Source organism: Tenrec ecaudatus, chromosome 6 (genome assembly GCF_050624435.1).
Source record: "Tenrec ecaudatus isolate mTenEca1 chromosome 6, mTenEca1.hap1, whole genome shotgun sequence".
NCBI lineage: Eukaryota > Metazoa > Chordata > Mammalia > Afrosoricida > Tenrecidae > Tenrec > Tenrec ecaudatus.
In genome coordinates this window covers 64,866,941-64,881,117 of record NC_134535.1, presented here as the reverse complement: position 1 = coordinate 64,881,117, position 14,177 = coordinate 64,866,941, and the positions used below count along the sequence as shown (strand labels likewise).

The window sequence follows — 14,177 nt, the reverse complement described above, 5'->3', positions numbered from 1 at the left end:
GACACCGGAAATGCTGCCCACATGTAACTAAGTGTTCTAAATCTGTAACATCACCTGTGTAGGTCAATTCCAACGAGGAAAGGCAAGAGATAACAAATTTAGTAAGTATATTTTGACTAATATTATCAACCATTTAATTGGACAATGTTAGCAACTTCAATTTTATGAGTAAACATTTATCCACTCAGGTTTTCTCACAAACTCTATTGTTTATTACTATACTAAAAGACCAAAATAGGTTATGAAGGACATTTATTTGTCTTACCTCATACTTTCTTAGCTTTTTTGAGGAAATTATTTCAAAATTATAATTTTTCTAAGAACTAGCCATTGAGTACATTGGGGAAAGTTGATTATATTCACACAATTTCAAGATTTTACTGACATTCAAGTTTAGATATCTCTTAAAAGATCTAGGTCATGTACTCTTTCTTTATCACATCCCACCCATCAATGTGTGCTGACTACTAAGCGACCTCATTCTGCCCAACCTCACGCTCAAGTTTGCTGTCCCCTCAAGTGAGCCCCTTCTTCTGAGCAGACATACCACCGTTCAACCTACAAGGGCACTCCGTCTTGTCCCGTGTCCCCAGAGCTGGAAAAGTGCTTGGCACACAGCAAGCACTCAACCTCTGTTGTCTCGGTGAACAACTGGATTACAGGGAAACTTTAGGGCTGATGCCACATTTGGAGTGCTTAATTTTAAAATGAAATTTAATCTAGTGCAATTAGAAAACTGTAATCATACTGATGTCATTGGAAATTATTCCTTAGACTAGCCTTTCCTGGAGGCTTGGTGGTGGAGTGAGTTACTCCTGGGGCTGCTAACTGCTGGGTCAGCGGTTTGAAACCAGCTGCTCCCAGGAAGAAAGATAAGGCTTTCTATTCTCATCCAGAGTTGCAGTCTAGAACCCCACAAAGGCAGCTCTTCCCTGTCTTGTAGAGTCACAATGAGTCAGAACCAACTTGACAGCAGTTGAGTTTGGTTTGGCTTTGGATGCTAGTCTGGGCATACTAGTTTCCAGGAGTCAAAGCTGATCTCTGTGTGAGATCAACTGCTAATACTTGCAGCGATTCTTCAACTGACATGACCGCAAACCTCTTCTTTGCATCAACTGGAGAAGTGATTCTGAGGAACATGCTTAGGAAAATGTTACATTAGACCTTAAGGTACAACAATACAGAAAGTGAAAAGCAACAAACCAGTACATCTGGGATGTCTAAATCCCAGAAAATGAAACAGCACACGGGTTTACACGTTAACATTCCAGTTTTAAAAAGAGAGACTAGGGTTAGGGTTAGGAAAAAAAAAAAGAGACTGAAGCTGGCCACAGGAAAACTACTATGGATTTATTAAAGATAAAAGTCAAACTTTAAGAGCTATACACAAATAGTCTTTATTCCGCAGTGAACAAAATTTAAAGTCCAAAAAAGCACTGCCCATAAGATCCATCTTTTATAATTACTGCTGCTTCAAAGCTGCGGCAAAGCCCGATGATCTTAAATTTGCCAGTACGTCTGGCACTTACTGACAATGATGAAGTTGCACAGACAATCACAGTGAGTTCATACTGGACAGACTCTGACATCTGAAAACACCTGGATAATACAGCCCCTCTGATGGAAACACCAGTACATACAGCTCTCTTTAGACAAAGAAACTGGGTGCTCCACATGAACTTGAGTTCTACGAGGTACGAATCGGGGAAAAATACATCATCGCCAGCGGGTCAAAGTGAAATCCACTCAGGATTTCATCAACCCCCTGCCCGCGCCCCGTTCCAGTGGCGTCTCTGAGTCTACCAGGCTAAGCCTCTCGCGGCCTTCCCCGCTTTGGCTTTGTTTTTCCCCTTCTTCTTTTCTCGCTCTGCCTTCAGCTTTTTTCTCTGTCTCGGGTTCATCCACACTGGGTACTGTCCATGCTGGTCTAGAAGGCTCTTCTTATTCCTCTTAATCTCAGTCTCCATGGTCATGTCACCTGAATCAAGACCAGAAAAACCACAATCAACACTCATGTCTGAAATTTCAATCCTGTGGAAATACATTAAGTGGGAGAATGCCCAAACTGGCAGAACCTGTCTAAAAAATGTTAAAACCCTTTCAGGTGAACCACATCCATGCTGGAAGCAGGAACAGGGTTTGTTTGTGAGTCACTAAGGGCACGCTCTGCTCAGTCTCAGAGGGCACTGCCATGACTGCCCTTTGGAAGAAACCCAAACCCACCGCCTTCGAGTCGATTCTGACTCACAACGGCCCCACAGGGCAGGGTAGACCTGCCCCTGGGCGTTTCTGAGGCTGTCAATCTTGACCAGAGCAGAAAGCCTCATCTTTGTCCCTCTGAATGGCTGGTGCTTCTGGACCCTTGCAGTGAGAAGTCCACCCCACCCCCAGGCGCTCCTTTCCTTTGGCGTGGTAAAGGCCAAGGACATGGAGTGACTGAGAATGGCTGCCCACTCCTAGTGAAGAGAACTTGGAAGAGTTGGATGGGGCTGGCAGCATCAGGCCTGTGATGCTAGAGATGGTCCAGAGACGACAGCAGACACAGCTGCTGCCTGCGAACCAGCCTGCCTACCGACAAGAGGCAGGCCAGCAAGCTCAGGACAGCCAGGCTGTAGTCCCACCCCACCCACCTTCTCTGTAACTCGTCTCCACAGAACCTCACCCTGGTATGCAAGGCCTTCCTCAACCTCCACTGGCTGGGGTAATTTTCATTTATTGATCTGGTTCTGTCTCCTCTGCACATTCCACTAGGATGGACACCATTTCTCTGATACTCATTACAGCTTTCACAGCCCTTAGAATGCTGCCCAACATTCCTAAGACCAAACAAACAGACTCGCTGTCACTGCGTCGATGTCGGCTCACAGAGGAAGGGTGCAACTGCTCAGAGAACAGTGGGTTTCCAACCCCGCCACTGTTCCCCGGAACAGAAAGACTCATCTTTCTCTCGAGAAGCGGTTGGTGGTTTCAAACTGCTGACTTTGATTAGCAGCCCAATGTGCAATCCACCGCGCCAGCAGGGCTCCACACAATCAACTGTCTCACAGCAGCACCGCAGAGGCTGGGCGAGCGCGGTGCTGAGACGCTCCCCAGCACGGAGTTGGCAGGGCTCGTTGGAGGGGAGAACAACACAGCAAACAGAGACAATATCCGCCTGTGGTTGTGAGAGGTGAGGAAACATGGCAGACTCTAAGGGCACATGGGGAGCCAGAGAGCACTTCTAAACATGGGGAACAACAAAATCCAGCTTACGTTCTAGAAATATGGAAGTGACAGAATCTGGCTTATGTTCTAAGAAAACGTGGCTGCTCTGGAGAAGGGGGAGCAGAAGGGAACAAAAGCGGAAACCGAGTGAAACAAAAACACTATTGTTATGAGAGAAGCAAGAGTTGGCGGTGGTTTGGATACAGGTGTTCGCATGGTAGCTGGAGGAAACTGCCCAGCCTCCTGCTCTGTCTGAAGGGGCAGTCAGTAAGACTTGCAGAGGGTTTTGATATGGGGGGTGCGGGGTAGGGGAGGTAGGGTTTGGGGTGGTGGTGGTGAAGGAATAAGATCAAGAATGAGCAGGTAGGTAACTAAATGGGGCACACCCCTCCCTGCCTTTCGAGCCATTCACCATTTTGCTCCTGTAATGCTCTAGGAGAGAAGGCAGCGAGACAGTTCCCCGGGCAGAATCCACGGACTTCTTCTCCAGAGAGAGACCCCAAAGACCTGCAAGTGCAGGCCTCAACTAAAAACATTAAATGAAAAAATTCCTCACCGCTACAGACTCATGCAGACTCAAAGTGACCTTCTGGGGCAGGAGAGGAGCACCCCTGGGCTTTCCACGACTCGTTCTGGGAGCAGAAAGTCTCACTTCCTCCCTCGGAGAGGCTAATCGGTTTCAACTAACGCCCTTCAATCAGCAGCCCATAGTATAACCCTCTCTGTCATCCAAGCCTTTCGGTACCAGGGGAGCATGTGATAAAGGCTCCTGGGATCTGTCCCATCTTCCTCCTAGGAAGCCAGGCGGTTAACAAACGTTCCCTATGCCGGCTTCCAGTCACCATTCTTAAATGCAAGCCGTCATTCGTGAGCTATTCCAGCAAACCAACCTCCAATAGGAAAGACAGAGCCTGGGGCACAGTGGTCACAGGCTGGGCAGTGGCCTGCAAGCTCCTCAGATGAAGCTTCTACTCCTGTCAGCAGGGGCAGTCTTGGAAACCCACAGGGACAGTTCTACCCTGTCTGTCCTATAGGGTCGCTATGAGTTGGCATCGACTCGATGGCAGTGAGCGACTGCGAAAGAAACACAATTAAGGAGTAGAATGGGAAGAAGGAAGAGATCCTGAGAGGGAAACAGCAGACTGTGTTTAGGTACATCACACGTCAAAAACCAATGTAACGAGCCGCCAGCTCAATTAGAGAACGCCTTCACAATGAGGTCACTTAAAAGGAAGAGTAAAACACAAAAAGCAACTTTGGACAACGTAAACAGTATAGCAAAAGCAGACAATGCAACCTGGCCATAGCACAAGTAATATACCCTAGCATGCGAAAACTCCCGCACGGCGTCTGCACCTTTAGAGAATGATCGCCGCCCATGTCCCTCAAGCCCGCCCAGATCAGACACAGCAGAAACCTGCGGCTGTCAGCGGTACAGTCCAAGGAAACAGGGCTCGTAGAACGGTAACCAGATCTTACAAAGAGGATGAAGAAAGGCCTTTGTGGTAGATATATACTTGTTTGTCAATTTGAGGAGTAAGAGTATAGGGGTGGAGTCTGGCTTGTCAATCAGATCATAACTAAAGAGGCCTCTGTGTGGGCATGGCCTTCTCCTGAGAATTCAGGGAAATCCGGTACTTCCTCCTTGGAGGCGGGAGACACGTCTCTCTCTGCCACAACCTGGGAGACATGGCAGCTGACTAGACACATGGAACCACCCTAGTGCCCTGAGCCAGATAAGCCACATGGATGCAACCAGACCTCTGAAGCCAGAGAAGTCGCAGAGATCCCTATTAGCGCTGAGATGCTTACAACGCTACTGGATCCAAAGACTTTCTACCCACTGGCCTGTGATCATCCTGCATTCGGCATCATTGCATGTGTTTTATGAGTCTGAAGAAGACTACAGATTGGTATCAGACATATGGGCTAGTATCGGACTTACGGCCTTGGATTCAACTGGGTTGGGATGTTTTCTCAATGTTCAATTGCTCTTGTATATAAATCTCTTTCTTATACACATATTTGTGTCCATGGGATTTGTTTCTTTAGTCTACCCAGACTCACACAGCCTTCTATCCTGTCTAGATTCTAATTGGACTGTGAACTCTGCCAACCATGGCTTATGTGGGTTTGTCTAGTCCTACAGCACCTATGCCTTTAGGAAACCACCAAAGCCCACCTGGAATGATCCAAAATTGGCTATTCACACAAACTGGCTTTAAAGTAGGTCAAGCTAGAAGAAAAACATGGGCATGGGAGGACACAGTTTGCATGGGGGTAAAAGAAAGTCAAAAGGAGGAAAAGTCACCAAAATGAAAGAGAATTTTACACAACACACACACACTGCACCCCCATTGCTGTCCAGCTGATTCTGACTCAAAGTAACCACATAAGACAGTGCTGTTGGGTGTCCCTGAGTCGAGTCCAACCTTAAGGATAGCAGGTGTTTGAAACGCTGCTCGTTCATGCACCAGCCTCACAATCTCACAACGGCCTTGGGTGGGTCCACTGTTGCAGCCAGTTGGCAATCCAGAGTAGAAGTGCCCTATATGGTTTTCAAGGCAGTAATCTTTCCAGAAGCAACTGCTACATCTTTCTTCGACAGAGCGGTTCATAGGCTCAGACCCGTGACCTCTGGTTAGCAGCTGAGTGGTTAAGCACTGAACCTTCAGGGCTCCTGATGCGATGGAGCTTTCAAAAGTTCGTGGGAAAATTCCATTGTCTTTTCATTCAATTTTCCAGAAGCTTTTTGAAGTGCCCTTGTACATACAATGTGTGTGTGTGTGTGTGTGTGTGTGTGTGTGTGTAAACAAAACACCTACCTTCACCTTTTTCTTCATTGACCTCACACTGCATTTTCTCTTGGCAACGTCTGGGCGCTACAACAGTTGCTATCTCTTGAACATCTTTCATTAAAGCATCACCGTCTACTTTGAGGATGTTTTTAAGTCTGTTGAGCTCCTTTGGGGCATTCTTTTTTCTCTTTTCAGCACGCATTTTCCTTTTCCACTTACTCCGTAAGCTTTTAGCCATGTTTTACCTAGAAAGTTAACAAAAATACATACTTATGACCCAAATTTTAAAAATGCAAAAAGCATTGGAAAACCAGGCTAACTTTATGAAACACGAGGGAAAGGGACAGTGTTTCGCTTTGTTCATGGTTTATGACTCTTTTTTTTTTGTTGTTTATGACTCTTATGTACAACTCATGTGAGGATCAACGTCCTGTGTACATTCACTAAATATCAACAACATCAAATCAAACTTTCCCATGTCCACTGGCAAACTGAAAACTAAACCAGTTCAGAAAACCCCTTGAGTTTCCTTGTAAGCTGCAGAAATCTCACTTCTCAGAAATGGAAGGAACATCATTAACGCTAGCTTACAGCTTATGAAATGTTTCTATAAACACCATCTCTCAAATCAATCAAGATTTCCCCTAAGCCTGATATTGCGCCCATCTTCATCGTTCTCATTATTCATCTCCCAATTTAAAATTTGTCAATTTGAAGTCTTGTGTTTTTGTTCAACCCTCAGCCCCAGTCCCAATTCCTACACAAGCCGTCAGTGTAAGCAATTCAGAGATGGGACCATGTCAAGTTTTGGACCTGGCCCCACCTCCTCCTTTCACTCCATCTCGCCTCACTTTCCACCACCACACCTGAGATCCAGTTACACAGGGGAAAAGTACAAATTATGTCCATCTCCGCTGCTTTACACCGGTTCTTCCTTTGCCTGGGCCTTACTCTTTCAAAGGCCCATCCTTCACTAGCTAAGAAAGGGTTCCTCTGACTCAGTGGGAAGCTGGCCTCCCTTTATTCATAACCACATCATCTGTTTACTTTTTTCAATATGTGCTACGGTGTGAAATCAGCTAGTTTTCCTGTTTCCGGTTGGAGTTGGGGCTAAGTAGGTCTCAACTAAGCAGATCTTGCTCACAGCTGCCCGCTCCCTAGCAATCTGCACACTCACTGCCATCAGAGTCGATTCCAACTCGCAGTGACTATATGAGACCCTACAGAACTGCTTCTGCAGGTTTCCAAAACTATAACTCCCCGAGGGGCAGGCTGGTGGTTTCAAACTGCTGACCTTTCAGTTAGCAGCCAGACACTAACTACATCACCATCCAGTCGATGCCAACTCAAAGAAACCTTAAAGCTCTCACGGGAACAGTTGGTGGGTTCGAACGGCTGACCTTGCAGTTAGCAGCACAGTGCATAAACAGCCCAACACACCACGGCTCCAATGAACACAGGAAAAGGATAAACCTCGACACGGTGGCTGCAACAAAGGGTTCAAACTTGAGCATGGTGGGGTTGGCACAGGACTGGGCAGTATTTCATTCTACAGAGGGTTGTTGTGAGTTGAAACTAACTCGGCGGCACTTAACAATAGCAAAGCATACAACAATGCGAGTATTGGCTGAATAGTATTTACTGAATACACTCCTTGAGAGACTCTTGGACGCCAGCAGACAAACGTATTCTGCCCGCTGTACACATGTAACTGCCCAAGTCCCATGAAGAGGTGAGACAGAGGGCTGCGAAGGAGGAGCAAACCACAAAAAAGAGCTGACGCTGTACTACTAGCAGAAAAGGTGGCAGTCGGAGCCGACGCAGAGGGGCCTCGGATGAGTGGTGGTGTGTGGTCAGTTTCCAAAAGGTCACACGCACTCAACTCCATGCACGCAGGGGGTGCCTATGAGTCGGAATCATTCAATAACGCCTAACAACCATCTGACAACTAACCGCCAGCGCCAGGGCTGGGGTTAACCTGAGCAAGGGAAGCGGGGGGCGGGGGCGCCGCGGAGACCACGGGACTCCCCCGGAGTCCTTTACGGAGGCCTGCGTCTCGGCACCGCGCGTGGCCCCGCGAGGGACGCGGCTTGAACAAACAACCGACTCGGACACCACGTCTTATGCCCCCTAGACGCGGGGGGCTCTGGACTCACCTGGGCAAGTGTTCCGAACTCACGTGTAACAGGCAGCTCACGCAGCGCGGAAGTGACGGCTCTTCCGCTTTCCGGCCAGGCTCCGCCCCCACGGGCGCGCTGCACGCCGGGAGCCGGGGCGGCCGGAAGCGCTCGAGAGGCGGGGTCGTTAGGGCGGCCGCTGAGGCCGTCTAACCTGTCGGTACGAGGGCGGCGTAGAGTCCGGGGCCTCGGTACGCCTGCTCCCCGGACGCAGGCTGGGAAGCCCGAGTCCAGTGTAAATCCAAGTGCTGGCTGGGGCTGGGGGACCCTGCCTGTCGGGCTCGGAGCCGAGCTTTTGCTCTCACACGCAGCCTCAGCGGTCGCCTCGCTACTCCTGGTTTCCTTGTCACGCTCTTCCCGATGCAGGATTGCGATAAACCGAAAATCCAGACGCGGTGCCTTCGAGTCAATTCTGGCTCAAATTTGGGAGACGCATTTTTTATTTGCACCCAAAGATTTTCCCAATCCAGATGATGGTTTTACGAGTACAGCTATTTTTAACTTAGTAAACCGTTTGCTCTAAATATGTACTTTGTTGTCTGTCAGTTAGACGTAACTAAAGCTGTTACCTCCCCGCCCTGCCCCAATTTTTTTTTCATCTTATTCTTAGAGAAAGTTTCAAACGGTAAAATGATCAAACTAATTCAGTTGTCTATTTACCTAATTACTGTAAACTACTGTTAAGCCTATGACAGTTAACATAAGTGATGGTCACATCACAAAGAACATCAGACTTTTTATGTTTAGTATAGATCTTAGAACTAAGGCCTGGAGCATATTTTTGGCGCCCAAATTGGTTGTGATTTGGATAAGCAATTGTCCCAGATGTTTCGGAGCTCCTTAATTGAGTGACCTCGGCCAATGCTATTTTTTTAAAACGTTTTATTAGGGCCTCATACAACTCATACACAACCCATACATACACCAATTGTGTAAAGCACATCTGTACATTCATTGCCCTCATTTTCAAAGCATTTGTTCTCCACTTAAGCCCCTGGCATCAGGTCCTCTTTCCCCCGCTCCTCTCTGCTCCCCTCTCCCTCATGAGCCCTTGATAATTTATAAATTATTATTTTGTCATATCTTTCCCTGTTGTTACATTATAGTTGTAAGCATACTCTTCTAGCTACCCAGCACTATTTTTTAGTATTTTTAAGACCTACAATGTGTATGAAAACGCAGGAAATTGTTAGTGATGACCTACTTAATTTCTCCCCACTCGTCTGTCAGTTTGTCCTTCTGTGGTTGGTGTCTTATGTTGCTCTACTGCTGAAAGCTATGCCACCTATATTTCAAATACCTGCAGGGTCTCCTATGGTAGACAGGTTTCAGCAGACCTCCCACACTAAGGACAGACGAGGAAGATGGGCTAGGCTGTCCATTTCTAAGGATTTAACCAATGATACCTTATGAACAACAGCAGAGCACTGGCAGATAGATACAGAGCTAGAAGATGAGCCCTCAAGTTGGTAGGCACTCCAAACAAGTGAGGAAGCTCTGCCTCCTTGGGGTTGACCTTGATGATGGGGGTAGAGCACAGCTGTCAGGACCTTAATTTGCTGACAGAGCACACTCAAAATGAGGGGAAAACAGTGCAGACATCCATTAATAATCAGGATATGGAATGTTCAAAGTGAGAATCTAGGACAATTGGAAGTCTTCAAAAGTGAAATGGAATGCATAAAGGTAGCTAGCCTAGGCATTAGGTGAAATGAGCTGGTATTGGCCATTTTGAGTCCGATACTCATATTCCAGCAATGGCATAATCACATTCATCATCACAAATAACATTTCAAGATCTTTCTTGAAGTACACTGCTGTCTGTGATAGGATAATACCCATTTTCAAACAAGGAAATCCAGCCAATACAACTATTATGCAAATTTATGCACCAATAACTGAGGCCAATGATAAAGAAATTGAATAATTCTACCAACTTCTTAGTCCTAAAATTGATCAGACATGCAATCAAGATGTATTGATGATTGCTGGTGATTGAAATGTGAAAGCTGGAAACAAAGAGGCTCAGTAGTTGGAAAATATAGCATTTATGATAGAAATAAAATTGGAGATAGCTTTTTCAACAATGTAAGTGATGACGATACATGTGAACTCTGCCAGATGGAATGCACAAAAATAAAACTTTATCTGTGAGAAGATATAATGAGAAACTCATTATCAACCAAAACGAGGTCAGATGAAACAGGCCATCAATTAATTACTCATCTGCATGTTCAGGCTGAAGCTGAGAAAACTGAAAACAAATCCATGAGATATATGACCTTGAGTATATCTCACCATACTTTAAATACCAGCGGAAGAACAGATTGGACACATTCAATACTAACAACTGAAGATGAAGGGAGTTATGGGATGACATCAAGAACATCATATATGAAGAAGCAGAATTTAAAAATTCAAAATTAATTAAATTTAAGTGATTTATTAATTTAAATTAATAAATTTACTTTAAAAATTTTTAATTTTAGAGAAAGATTAAAATTTAATTAAAAAAAATTAAAACCATACAGAAAAGACCAAAGTGGATGTCGAAAGAGACTCTGAAAACAAAAAAGAAGAGACTGAAAGCTACAGTGAATAGAAGTAACTATGAAGTAACAGAGCTGGACAGAAGATTTCAAAGAATACTTTGAGTAGAGAAAGTAAAGCATTGTAATGAAGTGTGCAGAGACGGTATAAAAAGCCAAAAGTTGGCATATTTCAAGCTAAAGAAATGAAAAAAAATCCAAATCTGGAGTTAAAATACTAAGGATGTTGTGGGCAAAATATTGAACAGTGCAGGAAGATCCAAAGAAGGCGGAAAGTACCAAAAAGATCTGGTTACCATGCAACCATTTCAAGAGGTAGCATATGACCCAAACCCAATGGTACCGAAGGAAGAAGTTCAGCCTGCACTGAAGGCATCAGGGAAAAACTAGGCTCCAGGGAACTGCAGAATACCAGCTGAAATATTTCAAAGCAGATGCAGCACAGGAAGCACTCAATTAGTCCCTGCCAAGAAATGTGGAAGACAGCTCCCTGGCCAACATATTGGAAGAGATCTATACTTGTGTCCATTCCAAAGGAAGGTGGCCAAAAAGAGTCCATAAATTATCAAACACTATATCACATGTAAGCAAAATTTTGCTTAAGATAATTTTAAAGTGGTTGCCGCAGTACCTAGATCTGACCTGCTAGACATTAAAGTTGGATTCAGAAGAGGACATTGAATAAGAGATATTATTGTTCACCTCAGATGAATCTTGGCGGAAAGTAAACAATATATACACTTGTGTTTCACTGCCTGTACAAAGGCATTCAACTGTGTAGATCATAACAAACCATATACAGCATTGGGAATAGTGGGTGTTCCAGATCATTGTGCTCATGTGGAATCTACTTGGTGCATGGACTAAGAGGCAGTTTTGAACTGCTAACCTTGTGGCTAGCAGACCAATGTGTAATCACTAGTTCGTAGAAAAGGACACTGAGCTTGTTAAAGTAGAAGGTGAGCAAAACAGATCTTCTGGGGACTGATCGAGTTGTTGCAACAATAGGCTCAGACATAACAATTACGAGGATAACGCAGGGCATAGCATCATTAACCTTCTTTTGAACATCGGATAGCTGAGTCGGAGCTGAATTCTCATTAGGTTTGAGTTGGTTCCAACTCACAACCTTTTGTACAAGAGTGAAGCACCACCCAGTCCTGCACCATCCTCACAGTTGTTCTTAAGTTGGAGTCCATTGTTGCAGCCACTGTGTCCGTCCATCTTGTCCAGAATCATCTTTTAACTGCTTCTCTGCCCGACTGAGCATGATGCTCTTTTCCAAGTGCTGGTCTCTCCCAACAACACGTAAAAAGAATGTCAGCTAAGGTCTCACCATCGTCGCTTCTAAAGATTACTCTGGCAGTACCAAGACACACTGGCTTCTTCTTTTCACAGTCATGTTCCCATACCGTTGTCTAACACCATAGTTCAAATGCACTGATTTTCCTTTGGTCTTCCTTCTTCACTGTCCAATTTTCATATGCATATGAGGCAATGGGAAATACCATGGTTTGGGGTCAGGTGCACCTTATTCCTCAAAATGACATCCTTGCTTTTCAACATTCTAAAGGGGTCTTGCACAAATTTACTCAATGCAATGTGTCCTTTGATCTCTTAACGGCTGTTTCTATGATATTGATTGCAATTCCAGGATGACGAATCCTCGACAACTTCAATATCTTCTCCATTTATCATGTTAACTATTGGTCCAGGCATGAGGATTTTGGTCTTCTTTACATTCCATTGTAATCCGTACTGAAGGCTGCAATCATTGTTCATTAGAAAGTGTTTCAAGACCTCCTCACTTTCAGCAAGACAGCCTCGTGTACTTTTCCCCAAAGTACATTCAAGTGCTCAGATATTACTGTTTCCTCATTTTCCTCCTCTTCGCTGGCTGTTCTGCCTTTGTCTCTCACACACTGCATTGCCTGTGGCTGTAAGTCCTGCTTTTCCACTTCTTGGAGCCCTCGTAGCATAGAGGTAATGATGCACTGCTCTGCAGTGAAAAACCACCAGGCACTCAAGAGGAAGTTGAGTTAGTCTCAGAACTGATCACAAAGATCTACCTATAACTCCCTCCCAGGGGGAAGGACAACAGAAAAGTAGGTGAAGGGAGACATTGGTGAGTGTAAGACATGAAAAAACAATTCCTAAATTATTAAGGGTTCATGAGGGAGGGAGAGTAGGAAGCTGATACCAAGGGTTCAAGTAGAAAGAAAATGCTTTGAAAATGATGGCAATAAATGTACAAATGTGCTTGACACAATGGATGGATGGATGGATTGTGATAAGAGTTGTATGAACCCCCAATAAAATGATTTTTTTAAATTACAGTCTCAGAAACCCACAGGGCAGTGCTACTTTGTCCTATAGGGTCGCCATGAGTTGGAATCAACAAGTATAGTGAGCTTGGTTTTCCCCACCACTGACTAAGACTCCTAAGGTCTACACCAGACACTATTTATGTTACAAAAGTTAAACTGCACATGCCCTTTATGCTCATTCCTCAGTCTAAGCAAACTCTCACACATCCGTCCAGTGAGCCTTCCACAGCTATGTACCTAGGAATGACTGCAACAGTCCAGAGAAAAGCATACAAAATACATCGATAGGAGAATGCAAAACTGTAGCCCATTTATGAAATATAATACTTTAATATACCAGAAGTTTCACATGTATATGAGACCATTGAAAATACCATGACTCAGGTTACATGCACCTTACTTAATACACAGGTGGAAGTTGGATTGAATAAGGAAGACTACAGAACTGATGCATTTGAACTCTAGTGTTGATCGTGATGAATACTGAAAGTAACATCAACTGCTAGAAGCACAGAAATCTGTCTTTGAAGAATGGGCAGGATGCTCTTTGAAAGCAAGGATGGGGAGATTTACTTAGTTTTATACTTTGGACATGTTATAAGGAGAGACCAGTCCCTGTGGAAGGGCATCATGCTTGGTAAAGTGGAGGAACAGCAAAGAGAGGAAGCCCCTTGGTGAGATGGACTGACACAGTGGCTGCAATAGGCTCAATCATAACTGTGTGGATGACAGGATTTGGGTGTCATACTTAAGGTCTCTTTGAATCAAAACTGATTTGACAACATCCAACCACTACCATTAATTACCACCATCACTACGAGGTTTTGAAACTTCTTTCGAACCCTTTACAGTCTTAAAAATTATATTAGAAATCAAACTGATAAATTTCTACAATTACAAAATGAATTGCCATTACTTTTTATAATAACTATTTTCCAAACCAAGAAATAACTTAGTGAAAAGAATGGCACTGTTTTCCAATTTTAAAATACCAAATCCACTTCTATTTGACAGTTAAATGCACAGTTAAATGTGTGTATTTAGTGACACAAACAGCTGAGACACTAATAAGCATAAAAAGGACAGCATCGGGGGTTCCTCTCACAGCATGAGCCTTGGTGA

General features: G+C 44.6%; 1 protein-coding gene across 1 annotated transcript; it reads right to left on the bottom strand.

Moving 5' to 3' along the window:
• Window positions 1–1,329: 1,329 nt before the first annotated feature.
• On the bottom strand, window positions 1,330–8,287 carry LLPH (LLP homolog, long-term synaptic facilitation factor). The gene is made up of 3 exons (XM_075551330.1): window positions 8,159–8,287; window positions 6,030–6,247; window positions 1,330–1,978 (listed from the first exon to the last, which is right to left on the bottom strand). The coding sequence occupies exons 2-3, from the start codon at window positions 6,238–6,240 to the stop codon at window positions 1,800–1,802; spliced, it is 390 nt and encodes a 129-aa protein (XP_075407445.1). The 5' UTR covers window positions 6,241–6,247; window positions 8,159–8,287; the 3' UTR covers window positions 1,330–1,799.
• Between the last annotated feature and the right edge of the window lie 5,890 nt (window positions 8,288–14,177).

Coding starts and splice junctions, on each gene's coding strand:
- LLPH (XM_075551330.1), bottom strand. CDS start 6,240: ATGGCTAAAAGCTTACGGAGTAAGTGGAAAAGGAAAATGCGTGCTGAA. Junction 1,979..6,029: donor CAATGAAGAAAAAGGTGAAG/GTAGGTGTTTTG, acceptor GTCTTGATTCAG/GTGACATGACCATGGAGACT.